The 17,373-nt window shown below is 36.9% G+C and overlaps 1 protein-coding gene across 1 annotated transcript in view; it reads left to right on the forward strand.

The window, feature by feature from the left end:
* CNTN5 (contactin 5) overlaps positions 1 to 17,373 on the forward strand; it is a 1,328,674-nt gene that overhangs the window by 890,254 nt on the left and 421,047 nt on the right. Inside the window, exon 7 of the mRNA XM_034933581.3 lies at positions 502 to 597. Within this exon, the coding sequence (XP_034789472.3) occupies positions 502 to 597 (96 nt within the window). The remainder of the gene's footprint in view (positions 1 to 501; positions 598 to 17,373) is intronic.

Raw genomic sequence — 17,373 nt, forward strand, 5'->3', positions numbered from 1 at the left:
TTTTTCTATTTTTATTATATTTTGTTAGAGCATACAAGCCTCTCTAATTTGGCATGCTCATGCTTGGTTTTACACATCATTCTTAGCCTGACATATAATGAAGCAGCCGGTGGGACACCAAGTCCTCTAACCAGTTCTGTTTCTCTTCTCACTATGAGAGAATGGGCGTTATTGGTAGTAGAAATATCAATATGTAGGAAATATTATAAAAAATGACTATTTGTGTTAAAAATGCTATACTACCCAGCGTCTATACTGGCAACTTGAATGGACTGTAAATAAAAATAAAGAGTGTGGTTTTTCTATGGGTGGTATAGATTTATTTCCATTTTGGTATTTAAAATTAGATGATGTAGATATATGTTAAAGCCTTCTTGTCACTGATTAACAAACAAAAGATGCCTTTTAAAGATAATCATAGAAAGTAAGTACAAGTTACAATCATAGCAATTCTTTACATTCTTTTTTGCCTTGGATCTAAATGTTTTATTATATTGACAGATCTGGGAAATTTTAGTGGCCGGACAAGAAGTGCAGTCTCTGTGAGGGAAGGCCAGGGTGTCGTTCTGATGTGCTCTCCTCCGCCACATTCACCAGGTACGGTAGGATCTCATTCTTTGCTGCTGCTGCTCTCTTTTGCTATGTGTTCATTCTTTTAGACGGTATATTGATGGGAGAATATTTCAGGTGAAATGTGCATGGTTTTCTTGACATCTATCAGAGTGACAGATGAGTAATTCAAGATCACGTACTCTAAATATCATTAGACAGGATACTGAACTCCAATAAGATTGTTTTATTGCCATTCTAACTGTTAACTGTCACTGTTATGCCTCTGTCTTCCGTCAGTGAAGAATATATTGCCTAGAGCACAAAGGAAGCGATAAACTGAGAGAATGAAAACTTTTCAAAATAGTTTGGAGTATCAGAGTTGAGTCAACTGAATACCAATATGCATCTTGTTTCAAAAGATAAACTGGGTACTTAGTTGTTTATGGTGCTCTTTGCCACACTGGAATTAGAACTTCTAAGAAATGCTTTTCTTGAGTTTCAAACAAAACTGCAATTTAGTTAGTACTTTTTGGCTCTTTGAGGTCTTGTTTGTAAAAGTCATGGTGAGTACTTTATGTGGCTTGAGGAAGAAGAAAACTAAGCTCTGCTCAGATTAATTATACGTCCTTTTGCAAGCTTACACCTAATTATATCTATTTTGTTTGAGTTTTATAGTTTGAGATGAGTACTCCTTTGGAACTTAGTATAGCTTTACTATAAGTTAAGAGTGACCAGCATCAGTTAAAGAGAGAGAGAAAGAGTAAGAGCACAAGGAAGAACCAAGGAATGAAGGCCTTAATTAACAACTGGTAACAGAATTGAAGGTCTTGGTATGTCAGTAATTTTTTCTTCTTTAATTAGAGTGTTGGCCATATTTGTTTCTAGGTTATATTATCAGGGTAGTAATGGAGCCCAATTTGGCTCTACTGTACATATTTTTTTAATAACAAAATGGCCTACATTGATTTTCTTAAGACTTCTTTATCTTTATCTGATCCCCCTTCTATATTTTTAATCGAAAGTATGCTGCATATCAACAGGGACATATTTTTGAAAACACTTTTATTTGAAACTCAGATAATAATTACAATTAGGGTAATTATTGTTTGAGTTGTACCCCTCCAATTGTTGAGTTGTACCGCTCCAATTCCTGTACACCAATCCAGTTATTCTAATCTTTCTGTGAAAGGTTTGGGAAGTTTACATTAAACATATCTATTCTTGCCTGCATCTAAATCCAGATTTAGGTTCTTTCAAGACAACATCTGTTTTAATTTTTTTAATGGATAAGACAAAAATTTATATTACATTTAGGGAAAGTGTATAGCATTAATATAAGTCATGTCTCATATTGGTTATTAAACAGATTTCATCCAAAGGGGTTATTAGTTGAATAATTGTTAGAGGTTGCAGAAAAGGGGAAAAGAAGGGGAAGGAGAAAGAGAATATAACAGGCTTTATAGAGGATGAATGAATCCATCACTATACTGACAGGAGTTAACAACATAAAGTGACCCCTGTGGGAAAATAAGCAAGATTTTCTGAGATATGATCTTTATTTTAAGGCTGGGGAACGTGTATTTTTAAACAAAGTGAAATGGAAGAGGATAATATAGAAGTCAGAACTTCAGGATTACACATAAATTATCCAGTTGGCAGAGAAAACTGTATACAGATTTCTGGTGGGAGAATATAGTACAATGAATTGCATATATGGTAAGATAAGCATAAGATAAGAATAGGCACTAATAACTGATTAAATAAGTAATAATGTGATCTCTGATTGAGATCAATATATGTAAATTAAATGACTGTTCAATAATCGTGTTTTACATCTGAACTCATCTGCTTGACCAAGGCCAACTTGATATGTTATTACCACAGCTGCAGTCTCTCAATTGCCACATTTACAAGCTTCCTATTTTCTGAACAGCATCCATTATCTTCTACTCACCCCTTTAGTACCCTGATTCCAGGAGTCCTTTCATGTCATGGAAATCTACAAATCATTGATCCTACCCTATTTTCATTCTACTCCACCTCCTTTGATTCTTACTTTTCTCCTTCAGTTATTATCATATTCTTTTATACAGTTTCAATTTTGTCATCTCTCTTTTGCTTTCTCACACTGACATTCCAGTTTGCAAAACCCTAATCACAATATAGATCCAACTCTTAGCCTACTTCACATATGAATCTATTCAGTTTAATATTACTGTTAAACAATCCCAAACACCAAAGCACACACACAAAGCAAATGAACAAAAAACCAGTTATGCAGACTGCTGTCAATTTAAAATAAAAATGATGAACTTCACATGCATCTTAATGTTAACTAGAATTTTTTTAAAAACCTATTATTTTTACTATACTTTTGTCAAATGTTTTATGTGTCTTCCCCAGTCTCAATCTCAGGTGATAAACATGCATCCTATTACATTGTGAAAGAGAAAGCAATAAGAAAATAACCTCCACAAGCCCTCATCACCAAGTCACACACCAATTAGCATTTGTAGCCATACACTCTGACTTCCCAGTTTTTAGTATATATTATAGTATATAGTACAGTATATGGTACAGTATAGCATAGTGTACTATAGTATAGTATAAGTCAGATACAAAAGAATTTCCTTTTCAAAGGTTTGGCTTATTCAGCGTCCTTGTTCTTCGTCCCCTACTTCCAAGGCCACACTGACTTCCTTATCCTTTGTTCCTCCCTATTTTAATTTCAGTAAACAACTTTCCCAACGGTCCTTATTTACAGAGCCCACATTTGCTACCCACTCTGTAAATTACCCCTCCCATCGCAACAGCTTTTCCCGCTGAAACTGCCCTTCCTGCCAGTGTAACCACATTCCTGCACCTTTCAAGTTAGCCAGCCAGGTTCAGCTTAGATTGTGCAGTCCAACTCCAGCCAGTGGAGGCAGGACACAGTAGCAGGAATAAGCGGCATTAAGGATAAAAACCCCTTCCCGCCTTTGTTTGGTGTGCTCTCATGACCAGACTTGGGAGCAGCATTCTTCTGCAGAAGCAAATTTTGCCTTGCTGAGAAATCCTTTCTTTCTGTGCTCTTTTTCTTGTGACTCCAAGCTTTACTTCCAACGGTATAGTATAGCATATGCATTTGTTGCAGTTCTAAGACTAATCTCTCAACTTGTGTGTGCTGTAGTTCATCTTTTTTTGCCTACTTTAAGAAATTGTTTCAGCAGTACCCCTTCTTCTGCATTTTTATCAGAGTTTGATTCCTCTTCTGGAGCAGTCCATCAACATGGAAACCTGCTATTCTTTCCTCCATATAAAAATAAAACAAAGGAAAACTCCATTGGCCAATGCCCTCTTCATTCATTTACTACATGATTTTTGGTTTCCCTTTACAGTAAAACTTCAAAAACTTTTTCTTTATATACTCTATCCAATTCTATTCCTCTCAGTCAGTCTGTGTGTTTCTCTCTCTTCTCCCTCTTTTTGTCTCTACTCTCTTTCTCTTTTTAACAGATTTATTGACATGCAATTTTTATCCCATAAAATTCACGCATTTTAAGTGTACAGTTCAATGAGTTTTGGTACATTTATATAATTGTGCCTTCATCACCACAACTCAAAAGATACTTGCATCATTTCAAAAAGTCATTCAATCCCTCTCCTACTCATGTCCCTAGGCAATTTTTGCTATGCTTTCTGTCTCTATAGTTTTGACTTTTCTAGAAAATTTATTTTATTTTATTTTATTTTATTTAAGACATGTTTTTGCCATGTTACTCAGGCTGGTCTTGAACTCATAGGCTTAAGTGATCCGCTCACCTGTAATCCCAAAGTGCTGGGATTATAGGCATGAGCCACTGGGTCCAGCCAGAAATTTCATTTTAATGCAATCATACAATCTGCAATCTATGTATGTGCACGTCTGTGGGTGTTTGGTTTCTTTTACTTGGCAGAATCTGAGATTCATCTGTATCATGGCATGTATCAATAGTTTGTTGCTTTATATTGCTGAATAGTATTTCATTTTAAGGACACATTCCATTTTGTTTATCCATTTGGATTATTTTCAGTTCTCATGTGGGTTACTTCTTTCTCCATAAAACACTATTTTCACTTAGCTTAAAAGATTCCTCACTCTTGATATTCCTCCACTCTTTCTTCTTAATCTCCTTTGCTGATTTGTCTCATCTCCTCAAACTCTTTATAGTCCCCCAGGTGTCAGTACTATAACTTCTTATTTCCTTAATAAACTCACACTTTGTTAGTTTTCACCTGATAATAAAGCTTTAAATATCTAAATATCTAAAATCTCCCTAACATAACATCTCTAACCCAGACTCTGGCTTGTATGTATATCCAACTGCCTATCAGTATTTGGCTAATAGGCACTTCAATCTTAACCATGTCTAAATCTGAACTCCTGGTTATTTCTTCCCCAAACCTTCTCTAGCTACAGTCTTTTCCACCTCTATTAATAGAAATTTCATTCTGTACATCAGGCCTCAGAGCCATTCTTCACTTCTCACTTTCTCTACACCCCACATACAAACTATCAGTAATTTTACTGATGTCAGCCCACTTTCTGGTCCATAGACAACTTCTTGCTGTGTACTCACATGGTGGAAGGGGCCAGAGAGCTCTCTTGGGCCTTACTTATAAGTGCACTAATCTCATTCATGAGGGCTTCACTCTCATGACTTGATCACTTACCAAAACTCTCGCCAACTAATACCAGCACATTGGCAGTTAGGATTTCAACATACTACTCTTGAGGGGATATAAACATTCAGACCATAGAAGGTGGTATTTGGAGATGGGGCTTTTTTTTAGTTTTATATGAGGCCTTGAGGGTTGGGCCTTTATGATAAGATTAATGACTTTATTAGAAGAGACACCAGAGAGCTCTCTTTATCTACTGAATGTGAGAAAACAAAGAAGGTGTCCATCTGCAAACCAGAAAGAAAGTCCTCATCAGAAACCAACCATGCTGTCACCTAATCCCAGACTTCCAGCCTCCATAACTGTGGGAAAATAAATTTCTGTTGTTTAAGTCATCCAGTCTGTGGTACGTTGTTATGGCAACTTGAGCAGACTCATGCACCATCTCATTCAGCTTAATATCAAAGCCAAAGTCCTTACCATCACTTGGAGAACCCTCGCCATTTGCCTCCAGTTGATCTCTCTGAACTCAGCTACTGATTTCCCTCCTACTCTCTTTCTTGTAGTTGTCGTCATTTCCTTGATGTCTCAAACAACCAGACAGGCTCCTGCCTTAAGGCCTTTGCAGTCACTATTCCCTAGGCCTGGATCATGTATATCCCAGGTATATGAATGGCTCACTCCCTCACATCCATATCTTTCTTTAAATATCACCTTAGTAAAACCTTTTACGATCTTCCTCTTTTGATTTCTACTCCACAATTCGTTTCTCCATCTTTGCTTTATTTTTCTCCGTAATACTCACAGCATTACATATACTGCCTTAATTTTTCTCCATAGTGCTCCTAGCATTCCATATACTGCACGCATTTGCTTACTTCGTTGTTCATAGTTTGTCTCCTTCGGTTACAATGCAAATTCTACTAAGACATAAATTTTGCAGGTTTTGTTCACTGTTATTACCCCATTGCCTAGGACAGAGTATGAGCTCAAAAATATTTATTGAATGAATCTATGTATAATATTCAGAAATATATGAAATGAGCCCAGGTTTTAATAAATATCAGAAACTTTGATGGAAAAGTCATAAATAAGAATAGGAAAAAAACAGATCAGCTATGTAACAAGAAAACCTTTCTTAAAATTTACCTTTTTCTCATAATTATATTGTGAAATGGTGCATTAATTTTAGTGCCTTGCTTATTTGCTTAAAAGAAGAACTTTGAAACTCTCTTGGGAAAATATAGTCAAAAAAGCTTGCTGAAGAAACAGAATATATTAGTCCATTTTCGTATTGCTGTGAAGAAATACCTGATACCGGGTAATTTATAAAGAAAAAGAGGTTTAACGGACTCACAGTTTCACCTGGCTGGAGGGCCTCACAATTATGGCAGAAAGTGAAGGGGAGGGGCAAAGGTGCGTCTTACGTGGTGGCAGGCAAGAGAGCATGTGCAAGGGAACTGCCCTTTCTAAAGCCACCAGATCTTGTGAGACTTATTCACCATCATGAGAACACAATGGGAAAAATTCACCCCCATGATTCAGTTACCTCTCACTGGATCCATCCCACAACACGTAGGGATTATGAAAGCTACAAGTCAAGATGAGATTTGAGTGGGGACACACCAAACCAAATTACAGAGGAAGTGAGAAAAGAATAATCCAGGGTGAAGTTTCTGATCTGACATTTATTAGCAATGACTTCAACAACTGCCTTTGTTTGGGTGGAATGAGATTGATATTATGAAATTAGTAAATAACCTGATACGTGCTAGAAATCTTAGACCCAAGTTTCTGTTTCATCCAGATAGTCATGTAGATTATCATAGCATACTTGTTCAACTGATGCTTGATTGCATTTTGTTTCCCAATCTTGTTTTACTTCCTTTTTTCAAATCATAATTAGTTTGTTATTTTATCTATTGGAACAATACAATGTAAAGTGTCAGGAGTCAAATTTTATAATTTTTATCTTTCCAAGTAGGTTATATGTTCTTTCAGTATATGAAGCTTACCACCTTCCACTTCATATTCCCAATATGTAGCACAGTGTCTGATCCTTACTAGGTGTTCATTAAACGCATGTGAAATAACTGAGTGAAATGCGGATTCTAACAGTTGAGTTTTGCAAGGTGTTAAACAGTTTCTGTCAGCCTTCTGGTATTAGCTCATTGTATCCTATATTCGTGACAGATATTTGGGTCACTTAATATCACATTCATGTATTGCTATTTCAAATTGTAGCAGCTACTATGATTCAGTGGAAGCTGTATGAAATGATAAAACAGTTTATACATCAGAGAAGATTAAAAATTATTCAGAAACAGCCCACAGATCCATTTTCTTATTACCTCAAATAGATGTGCAATGCCCATTTTTCTTCAAATAAAAGCAAAAGCTTGAATTGACTTGATAGCTAAATTTCTCAGTTTTCTTCCCAAGAGATCAATATTAATCTCTGTCAGCAACATATGTACATGAAAATACCTTGTTTGGATACTGAGGTGGTTATTCATCTATAAGACAATAAATATATATATTTAAAATGTTAAGCACACCTAGCCCAAATGAGTTTTGATTGCCAAAAAACGTGTTTTTCAGTTTAGTAATTTTGAAATTGAGGGTTATATTGTAAAGCAAGGCTTTGTGAAAATGTAGAAATAGCCTCATAAAACCTATAAACCTATATAAAGTTATTTTACTATTTAGAAGCTGTCATTTATAGATACTTTCTACATAAATAAGTCATTTATTACTATTTTACTTACATATGTGACTTTATTATGTACAGAAATATTCAAAAGCTTACGTTGAAGTGGTTTATTTACTTTATACTCAGTAACGGGATTGCTAGGTTGAATGGTAATCTAGTTTTAGTTCTTTGAGAAATGTCCAAACTGCTTTCCACAGAGACTGAGCTAATTTGCATTCCCATGAAAAATGTAGAAGTATTCCCTTTTCACTGTAACCTCACCAATATCTGTCTGTCTAATCTATCTATCATCTATCTATCTATCTATCTATCTATCTATCTATCTATCTATCTATCTATCTGACAGAGTCTTGCTCTGTTGCCAGGCTGGAGAGCAGTGGCATGATCTCAGCTCACTGCAACTTCCACATCCTGGCTTCAAGCGATTCCCCTGCCTCAGCCTTCCAAGTAGCTGGTAGGTACTACAGGCGCACACCACCACACCCAGCTAATTTTTTGTGTTTTAGTAGAGACAGAGTTTCACCATGTTGGCCACGATGGTCTCAATCTCCAGACCTCATGGTCCGCTGGCTTCTGCATCCCAAAGTCCTGGGATTACAGACGTGAGCCGCCGCACCTGGCATCTATTATTTTTGTTTTACTTTTTATTAATAGCCATTCTGGCTGGTATAAGATGGTATCTCATTGCGGTTTTCATTTGCATCTCTCTGATAATTAGTGATGCTAAACATTTTTACATGGTTGCTGGCTGCTTGTACGTTTTCTTTTGAGAAGTGTCTGTTCATATCCTTTGCCTACTTTTTGGTTTTGTTGCATTTGCTTTTGAGAACTTAGTCATAATTTTTTTGCTTAGGCCAGTGTCTAGAGAGTGTTTCTTAGGTTTTCTTCTAGGATTTTTATAGTTTGAGGTCTTATATTTAAGTGTGTAATCCATCTTGAGTTAATTTTTGTATATGATCAGACATAGGGATCCAACTTAATTCTGCATATGGTTAGCCAGTTTTCCCAGAACCATTTAGTGAATAGGGTATCCTTTCCCTATTGTTTATTTTTGTCATTTTTTTTGAAGATCAATTGGTTGTGGGTATACAGCTTTAATTCAGGGGCCTCTATTCTGTTCCATTGGTCTATGTGTACCAGTGCTATACTGTTTTGGTTACTGTAGACTTGTAGTATAGTTTGAAGTGTTATCATGCTTTTTCTGTGGTTTATTTGCCATCTTTTTACTTTCACCTATTTTTATTAATGTGTTTTTAAATTGTAATTTTCCTTCTATTCATTTCAAAATTTAATATTTTATATGCTGTTTTCAAAATTATATGTAAAATCTTAATATAGCTATTTAACATTATTTTTGAACAGTTTCAATGCAGTTGTTTTTGGTGATTAATGAATCTGTTCATTCAAACAAAATTTAAAGAAGAAAGGGTGTGTAAATTTCTGGCTCTGTGAAATACAGTACCTAAGAAATGGAGAATTTGGTTTAGGATAGGAAAAGATTAGTTGAGTTGTGAATACATGAAGTCTTATATATCTATAGGTAGCTCAGAAAACTGGATATAAATCTCCAGTTCTTGATATACCTGACTCCCATAAAGTGCAAAACCATAGACAGGTATATCTCACTTAAATAAGATATGCTCTCCAAACAATCAATTTCTCTACTATCACTCCTCCAGTTATAGGTGGAATTGTGGTGGTATGCATATCCATCATGGGGAATACTAGTGTTGCATGTACATTGGATCTCAGAGGGAAGGAAAATAAAATCATAATAATCAGTTAAGTAGGAAGCACCAAGGCAACTGGAGTAAGTGCATAAAGTGAGTATTTGCAGACTAAACTTATTTTATTTCTGCATATAAGCTTTAAGCCATCATAGAAAGTAGCTGAATTTATAATGTAATGAGCTATATAGCGAAGCTTATGCCTGAGCACACAGCAAACATACTGCATAATGCATTTGGTTGTCCTTTTAACACTCCTTCATTGTGAACACTCTAACATATAGTATATCCAGTTTGGAAATAATAGTCAAAACACAATGGACACTGAAGGACTAAAGATGCTGACCCCTTTCTAGCTGCTAAATCTAAGCAACCCCTCATTCCCCTTGGCATTGGGACTCCTTAGAAGTGTTGGTTAGAGTAGAGCAAAGAGGTCTTCAGTTTTTGTGTATGAGCTGTAACACTTCAGCTGGGACATTTCCTATTAAAGAAAGAAAGAAACAAAAGAGAGAATTTTTGTTTTGTGGGTTTTTTTTTTCTTTTGGATTCTAAATACTTTTTCTTCGACCTAGTTTAAGACAGGCAGACAGGTTCACCATTCTCAAAACTGTTGTAAAGACAGATAAGATATAAGTAAACAAATCCAGAGAATACAAGAGATAGTCCCAAGAACACTATGATGAAGGAATACCAGATATTCTCTGCTTCTAAATAGCTATACTGTACCATCATATTTCACCTGGGATTTGGTCTCAGACATCCGGGGATTCTCATCCTGGCTCTGACACTTACCATTGGTCTGTCTGTTAAATTAAGCTTTACCTTGCCTGTAGAGAAGGAATAATAAAAGCTACCTCACAGCACTGTTGTCAGAATTAAGAGGTAGTTTATGTAAGATAATTAGCTCAATGGTTGGAGGACAGTGAGCATTAAATTAACTTTGTCTTGATAATCTGTCTTCAAAAACCCTCTTTAAAATGCAAATGCTTTTGAGAAAGGGGTTGCCTTAAATCATTATCTCCTAACATTAATTAACAGTTGTCAGAGATTAGTTGACATCAAGCTCACAAGGCAACTAGAAGATGAATGGCACTTGGAAATGGGAATCTCAGAGTTTAAGAAGGGGAAGGGATCAAGAAAAGGAAAAATGAACCCTGACAGTTAAGTGAAAGGGCATCAAGTATCATTGCTATCTTCAGGAGACCTTTTTATCCTAAAATAATAAATAAATACCAGAAATTGTTCCCTTAAAGCTATATAAAATGGCAAACAAAATTTCACAAAGGTAAAAACAAAATATTTTTGATGATAGTTTTATTTAAAATGAGATTTTACATTATACAATGTAAATCATAATTTAAAATGATGTAACTACAATTACAAGAAAAATGGACAAGACTTTTTTGGCATCTTTAATCTTACAAAATAGTAAGATACCATGATACTCCTTGCTTCAAAATTAACTTTTGTACCACAAACACAAAAAGTAATTGTTCTAAAAATATTTAAGGATTTCCACAAATTTCTAAAGATTTCTTAGTTGTTTTATTTCAAATCAGTATATATTGAATTACATAAGATCTTTATTCTGTGAGAGTTTATCACACAGACTTTCATTTTTTAATAATTTTGCTTTATTGATTGAAGCTGTTTTCCAAACGTGTCTTTATTAAATTAATGAAACCCACAACTTTTACAAGATTTACAGTTTTACTTTGAAATACGTTAATGTTGTATTCTTACATTTTATAAATAACTTATGCAAAAGATATTGTCAAGATGGAAATAAATAGATTCTAGGAAGTGTAATTGAGTGAGACTAATTTTAAAAGTAATCAATTAGTCATTATTATGTGATTATGACTTTTTTTCCTAAAAGGAGCTTGTAATTAGGGTTACTTGAGTTATATTATTTGGACACAGAGAGCTCTATTTTTAAGTTTTGCCTAGAATTAGCCATCTCTTTGGATAAATAGAAGCAAAGAAAATTAGTATTTTACATTTTATATGTATCCTATTCTATCTTTATCCCTGTTTTATAAGTAAGTTATTGTTACCACCACATTGCAAATGGTAATATTGAAGCTCAGAGAGCAAGTTGCCTAAAATCCCATGGCTAATAAATGAAAACACAGAGATCCAGGTCTGTGATTTCAAACCCTATGTCCTTTTGACTATATCATATGGTCCTTACACATTCAGTATATTGTATTGTATTAGTGCATTATCCCACTGCTATGAAGAAATACCTGAGACTGGGTAATTTAGAAAGGAAAGATGTTTAATTGACTCACAGTTCTGCAGGGCTGGGAGCCTCAGGAAACTTAAAGTCATGGCAAAAGGGAAAGCAAATACATCCTTTTTCACATGGTGGCAGCAAGAAGAATTGCCAAGCAAAAGGGGGAAAAGCCCCTTACAAAACCTTCAAATCTCTGGAGAACTTGCTCACTGTCATGAGAACAGCATGAGGATAACTGGTCTCATGATTAAATTACCTCTCACCAGGTCCCTCCCACAACATGTGAGGATTATGGGAGCTTCAATTCAAAATGAGATTTGTATGGAGACACAGCCAAATCATATTATTCCACCTCTGGCCCCTCTCAAATCTCATGTCCTCACATTTCAAAACACAGTCATGCCCTTCTAACAGTCCCCAAAAATCTTAACTAATTCCAGCATTAACTCAAAAGTCCAAGTCAAGTCTTATCTGAGACAAGGCAAGTTCCATCCTGGTATGAGCCTCTAACATCAAAAGCAAGTTAGTTACTTCCTACATACTATGGGGGTACAGGCATTGGATAATTACACCCATTCCAAATGGGAGAAATTGGCCAAAATGAAGGAGTTAGAGGCCCCATGCAAGTCCTAAATCCAGTGGGACATTCAAATCTTAAAGGTTCAAAATGATTTCCTTTGACTACGTGTCCAACATCCAGGTCACACTGATGGAGGAGGTGGGCTTCCATGGCCTTGGGCAGCTCTGCCCCTACAGCTTTGCAGGGTACAGCCCCCTCTCAGCTGCCTTCATGGGCTGGCTTGTTTGTAGCTTTTCAAGGCTCACATTGCCAGCTGTCAGTGGACCTACTATTCTGGGGTCTGGAGGACAATGGCCCTCTTCTCACAGCTACACTAGGCAATGCCCAAGTGGGGACTCTGTGTGGGGCCTCCAATCCCACATTTCCCTTCCACACTGCCTCAGCAGAGGTTCTCCATGAGGGCTCTGTCCCTGCAGCAAACTTCTGCCTGGACATTCAGGCACTCCCATATTCTGAAATCTACCCAGAGGTTCCCAAACCTCAATTCTTGACCTCTGTGTACCTCCAGGCTCAACACCACATGGAAGATGCCAAAGTGTGGGGCTTGCACCCTCCGAAGCCATGGCCTGAACTGTACCTTGGCCCCTTTTAGCCACAGCTGGGATGCAGGGCACCAAGTCTTGAGTCTGCAAAAAGCAGCAGGGCCCTGGGCCTGGCCCACAAAACCATTTTCTCATCCTAGGCCTGTGGGCCTGTGATGGAAGGGGCTGCTATGAAGACTTCTCACATGCTCTGGAGACATTTTCCTGATTGTCTTGGTGATTAACATTTGGCTCCTCATTACCTATGCATATTTCTGCAGCTGGCTTGAATTCCTCCTCAGAAAATGGGTTTTTGTTTCACATTATCAGGCTGCAAATTTTCTGAACTTCTATGCTCTGTTTCCCTTTTAAATGTAAGTTCCAACTCCAAACCTTATCTTTATGAACACATAAAACCAAAGGCTTTTAAGAGCACCCAAGTCATATCTTGAATGCTTTGCTGCTTAGAAATTTCTTCTGCCAGGTGCCCTAAATCATCTCTCTCACGTTTAAAGTTCCACAGATCCCCAGGGTGGGGGCAAAATGCTGCCAGTCTCTTTGCTAAAAGAGTCACCTTTATTCCAGTCCCAACAAGTTCCTCATCTCCATCGGAGACCACCTCAGCCTGGACTTCATTGTCCATATCACTGTCAGCATTTTGGTCAAAGCCATTCAACAAGTATCTAGGAGGTTCCAAACTTTCCCCCATCTTTCTGTCTTCTGAGCCCTCTAAGTCTCTAGGACATTCCAAACATTCCTGCATTTTTCTGTCTTCTTTTCAGCCCTTGGAACTGTTCCAACCTCTGCCTGTTACCCAGTTGCAAATTTGCTTCCACATTTTTGGGTATCCTTTCAGCAGTGCCCCACTCTCCGTGGTGCCAGTTTACTGTATTAGTCCGTTCTCATGCTGCTGTGACAAAATACCTGAGACTGGGTAATTGATAAAGGAAAGACGTTTAATTGGTTGACAGTTCTGCAGGGCTGGGGAGGCCTCAGGAAACTTACAGTCATGGTGGAAGGGGAAGGAAACATGTCCTTCTTCACATTACAGCAGCAAGGAAAAGTGCTGGGCAAAAGGAGGGAAAAGCCCCTTATAAAACCATCAGATCTTGTGAGAACTTACTGACTTCATGAGAAGAGCATGAGGGTAACTGCCCCCATGATTAAATTATCCTCCACTGGTTCCCTGCTAAGACATGTGGAGATTATGGGAGCTACAATTTAAGATGATATTTGGGTGGGGACACAGTCAAACCGTATCACATATTGTTACTGGTGGCAAGTCTGAGCAGGGTCCTTGGTCCTCGATTCTTGTCTTGTTGGAAGAAAGAATTTGGCCAAGAAAAGGTAGTAGATTTAAGGCAGAAATAAGAGTTTATTGAAACAAAGAAAAGTCCATTTGGAAGGACCCAAGTTAGAAACTCAAAAGATTGACTGCCTTGCCTGATCCTTAGGTCAGTGCTCTTATAGATTTAAATTTCCTGCTTTTTATCCTGGTCTTTTCCCCTTGTCCTTCCTGTTGGGCAGGATGTTGGCTAATCGCAGTGTGTAGAATGACTTGCCACTGTCCGGGAGGGGCCACATGCATCATTTGGTGGTTGAAGTTATCTGCATGCTCTCTTAGAGCAGTTTTCCCTTACCAATCTAGCTCCCCCAGAGGAAGGTCATATACTGGTCAAACTGCCATTTTGCTGCTTACTGCATATGCCTGAATATATTCTCAGAAAAAGGTCACAATCTGCCATTTTGTCTCTTACTGTGCATCCCTGGACATGTCCCAAGAGGAAGATCAAATTCCACCATTTTGACCCTTACTGTTTATGCCTGGATGTGTTTGTTCAATTCCTAGGATCTTATTGGGAGGTTGTTGCCCAAAAGCTCAAGGTGTTTCCTATGTGTTAGGAAATGTTCCTTCCCCTTGTGCCAGTCTTGACCACTCATTTCTGAGGAGACAGCCTGACAATTGCCTGACAGTCACCTGACAGTTGCCTGATATTCTTTGGGGCCCTATTCTGCCCTGTTCATATCTGCCTATCTACCTACTCTAACAATATTGTCTGAAATTTTACTAAAAATGTTTATTTTGCGTATACGTAGGCCACTTGTTAACATGTTTGTTATGCCAATTCAAATAAACAAGAGATTTCATCAATTATTTTGATTGACTTAACTAAATTGTTGTCTGAATTAAACATTTAATGCTTCCCAAATCAAGGATATAAACAGTAGATAAAAATAAACACATACACACAAACACACACACACACACACACACACACACACACACACACACACATTTTAGTATTTTTACCAAGTAAAATAATGCAGTGCTTAAGTGTCTATTTTAGCAGTTATTTAGAAGCCAGACAAGATAGACAATACAAGGATAATGAAGGAAATGCTTGAGAAATAAAGGAATTATGTATTTTTATTATATCATGTCTGTTTTCCTTTGTGAGTAAAAAATGTTTAAATTATATACTATCAAATTAATCAGAAAAAGACTGCTTCAACCTAAACTGTGCTGTCCATCGAAGCATTTGTAACAAGTGCTTTAACTAGTTACTTAATAATATCTGAATTTAGTGCTTATCAACAGATACATTTTGACATTATTTAAAAATCTGCAGAGATCATTTAAAAATATTTTACTTTAAAATATTTCAATAGAAAAATGTTTTGTTCTTTTCATTGCTTTTCCTACACTTAATTGTAATATATTTTCCAGATATCACTAGAAAGGAAAACTCAATGTGTTTTAGAGTCTTTAGTTTTGTAAACTATCTGACAAAACTTACACATGGAAAACTAAACTATCACAAAGCAAACACTTCAACATGGAGTTTGTTTTAGAATATTTAGACACAGCATAAGGAAAAAGACTTAGAACACTGCAATAACCTTTGTTTTTTTACTTAGATTGGTTAGGGATTTTGACATCAAGCAGCTCTCTAGTTTACCTAATTATTTTTGATTGTTTAATTGGATTTGACCACATATTAAAAGGATTTGACCCAAGTCCTTAAAATAGCCTATTTTTGTTTCATCTTTATAGTCTACACAGAAAAATGTAAAAAATAATGGATCAAGAAAGCAAGCAACTCACTCCTTTGATAACTGGTTCCCATTAGCGGGAATAACTAGTGTTTCCATGTTACATTCATTTGGTTTGGCCAAAGTGGTCAACCAGTCAAATTAGTATGTTAAATGCAGACAAGTTAGTGTGCAATTTTTGCTAGTAGTGCTTGCTCTAAAACTCAAAGCAGGAAGAAAGAAATGGGGTAACTTATGTATGGGTTGAGCATGAAAAATGTGGATGTGTCAGAATGTCTGGAAAGTTACAATATCCTTCTAATTCCAGAGAGTATCTAAGCTAGTCCTCCCTATCTGTCATATGATGATATATTTTTCTTATGAATTTATCACCATAGAAACCTCCAATATCTCCCCATCACCTGTAAATTAACTTTAAGTTCCTTAACCTGGCACTCGATCCTTTTTTGAGTCTCCTGTATAGTTTGCGATTTGACTATGGAGCACCTAAGCTTTTGTTTATCTTACTCGCTGTATTCATTTTTTTCAGCTTCCTTGCCTTTGATCATGTCATTTCCAGTGCCAGAAATGCTTACCCATCTCCCTTATACACTTTTGTTGAAACGTGTATTTTATTTTATTTTATTTTTTTGAGACGGAGTCTCGCTGTTGTCGGCCCGGGCTGGAGTTCAATGGGTCGATCTCAGCTCACTGCAACCTTCGTCTCCCGGGTTCCAGCAATTCTCCTGCCTCAGCCTTCTGAGTAGCTGAGATTACAGGCACCCACCACCACGCCTGGCTAATTTTTGTATTTTTAGTAGAGACGGGGTTTCTCCATGTTGGCCAGGGTGGTCTCGAACTCCTGACCTCAGGTGATCGACCCACCTCAGCCTCCCAAAGTGCTGGGATTACAGGCATGAGCCACTGCACCCAGCCAACTTGTATCATTTTTCAAAGTACATACCTTAAAATAACTATAGTATATGTATACATATTTCTTGGGCTCTAGGGTCAGAAGAATTTAATTTTGTCACTTATCAGCAATGTGACTTTGGGGAAGAAATATAACATGTTCTTACCATAATTCCTCATTTTCAAAATTTTACATGTATATGCTGAAAGATTTAATGAGATGATATATGTAAAGTATTTTACCCAGTGCCTGCTTCTTGGTAAATACTCTATAACTTAGTGATGATGATGATGATGCCCTCCCTCTTCATTTTATCCGTTTATGGTTAACAAAGTAACAAAGGATTTATTCTTCTCTCCTGGCCCCCTGCTTCCTCATTAGCATTCCTAAGTGCCTATGAACAAGTTTTCTTCTCTTGTCTAAATCTTGTCACATCCTTCACTGCACAACAGTC

Source organism: Pan paniscus, chromosome 9 (assembly GCF_029289425.2).
Source record: "Pan paniscus chromosome 9, NHGRI_mPanPan1-v2.0_pri, whole genome shotgun sequence".
Classification (NCBI taxonomy): Eukaryota; Metazoa; Chordata; class Mammalia; order Primates; family Hominidae; genus Pan; species Pan paniscus.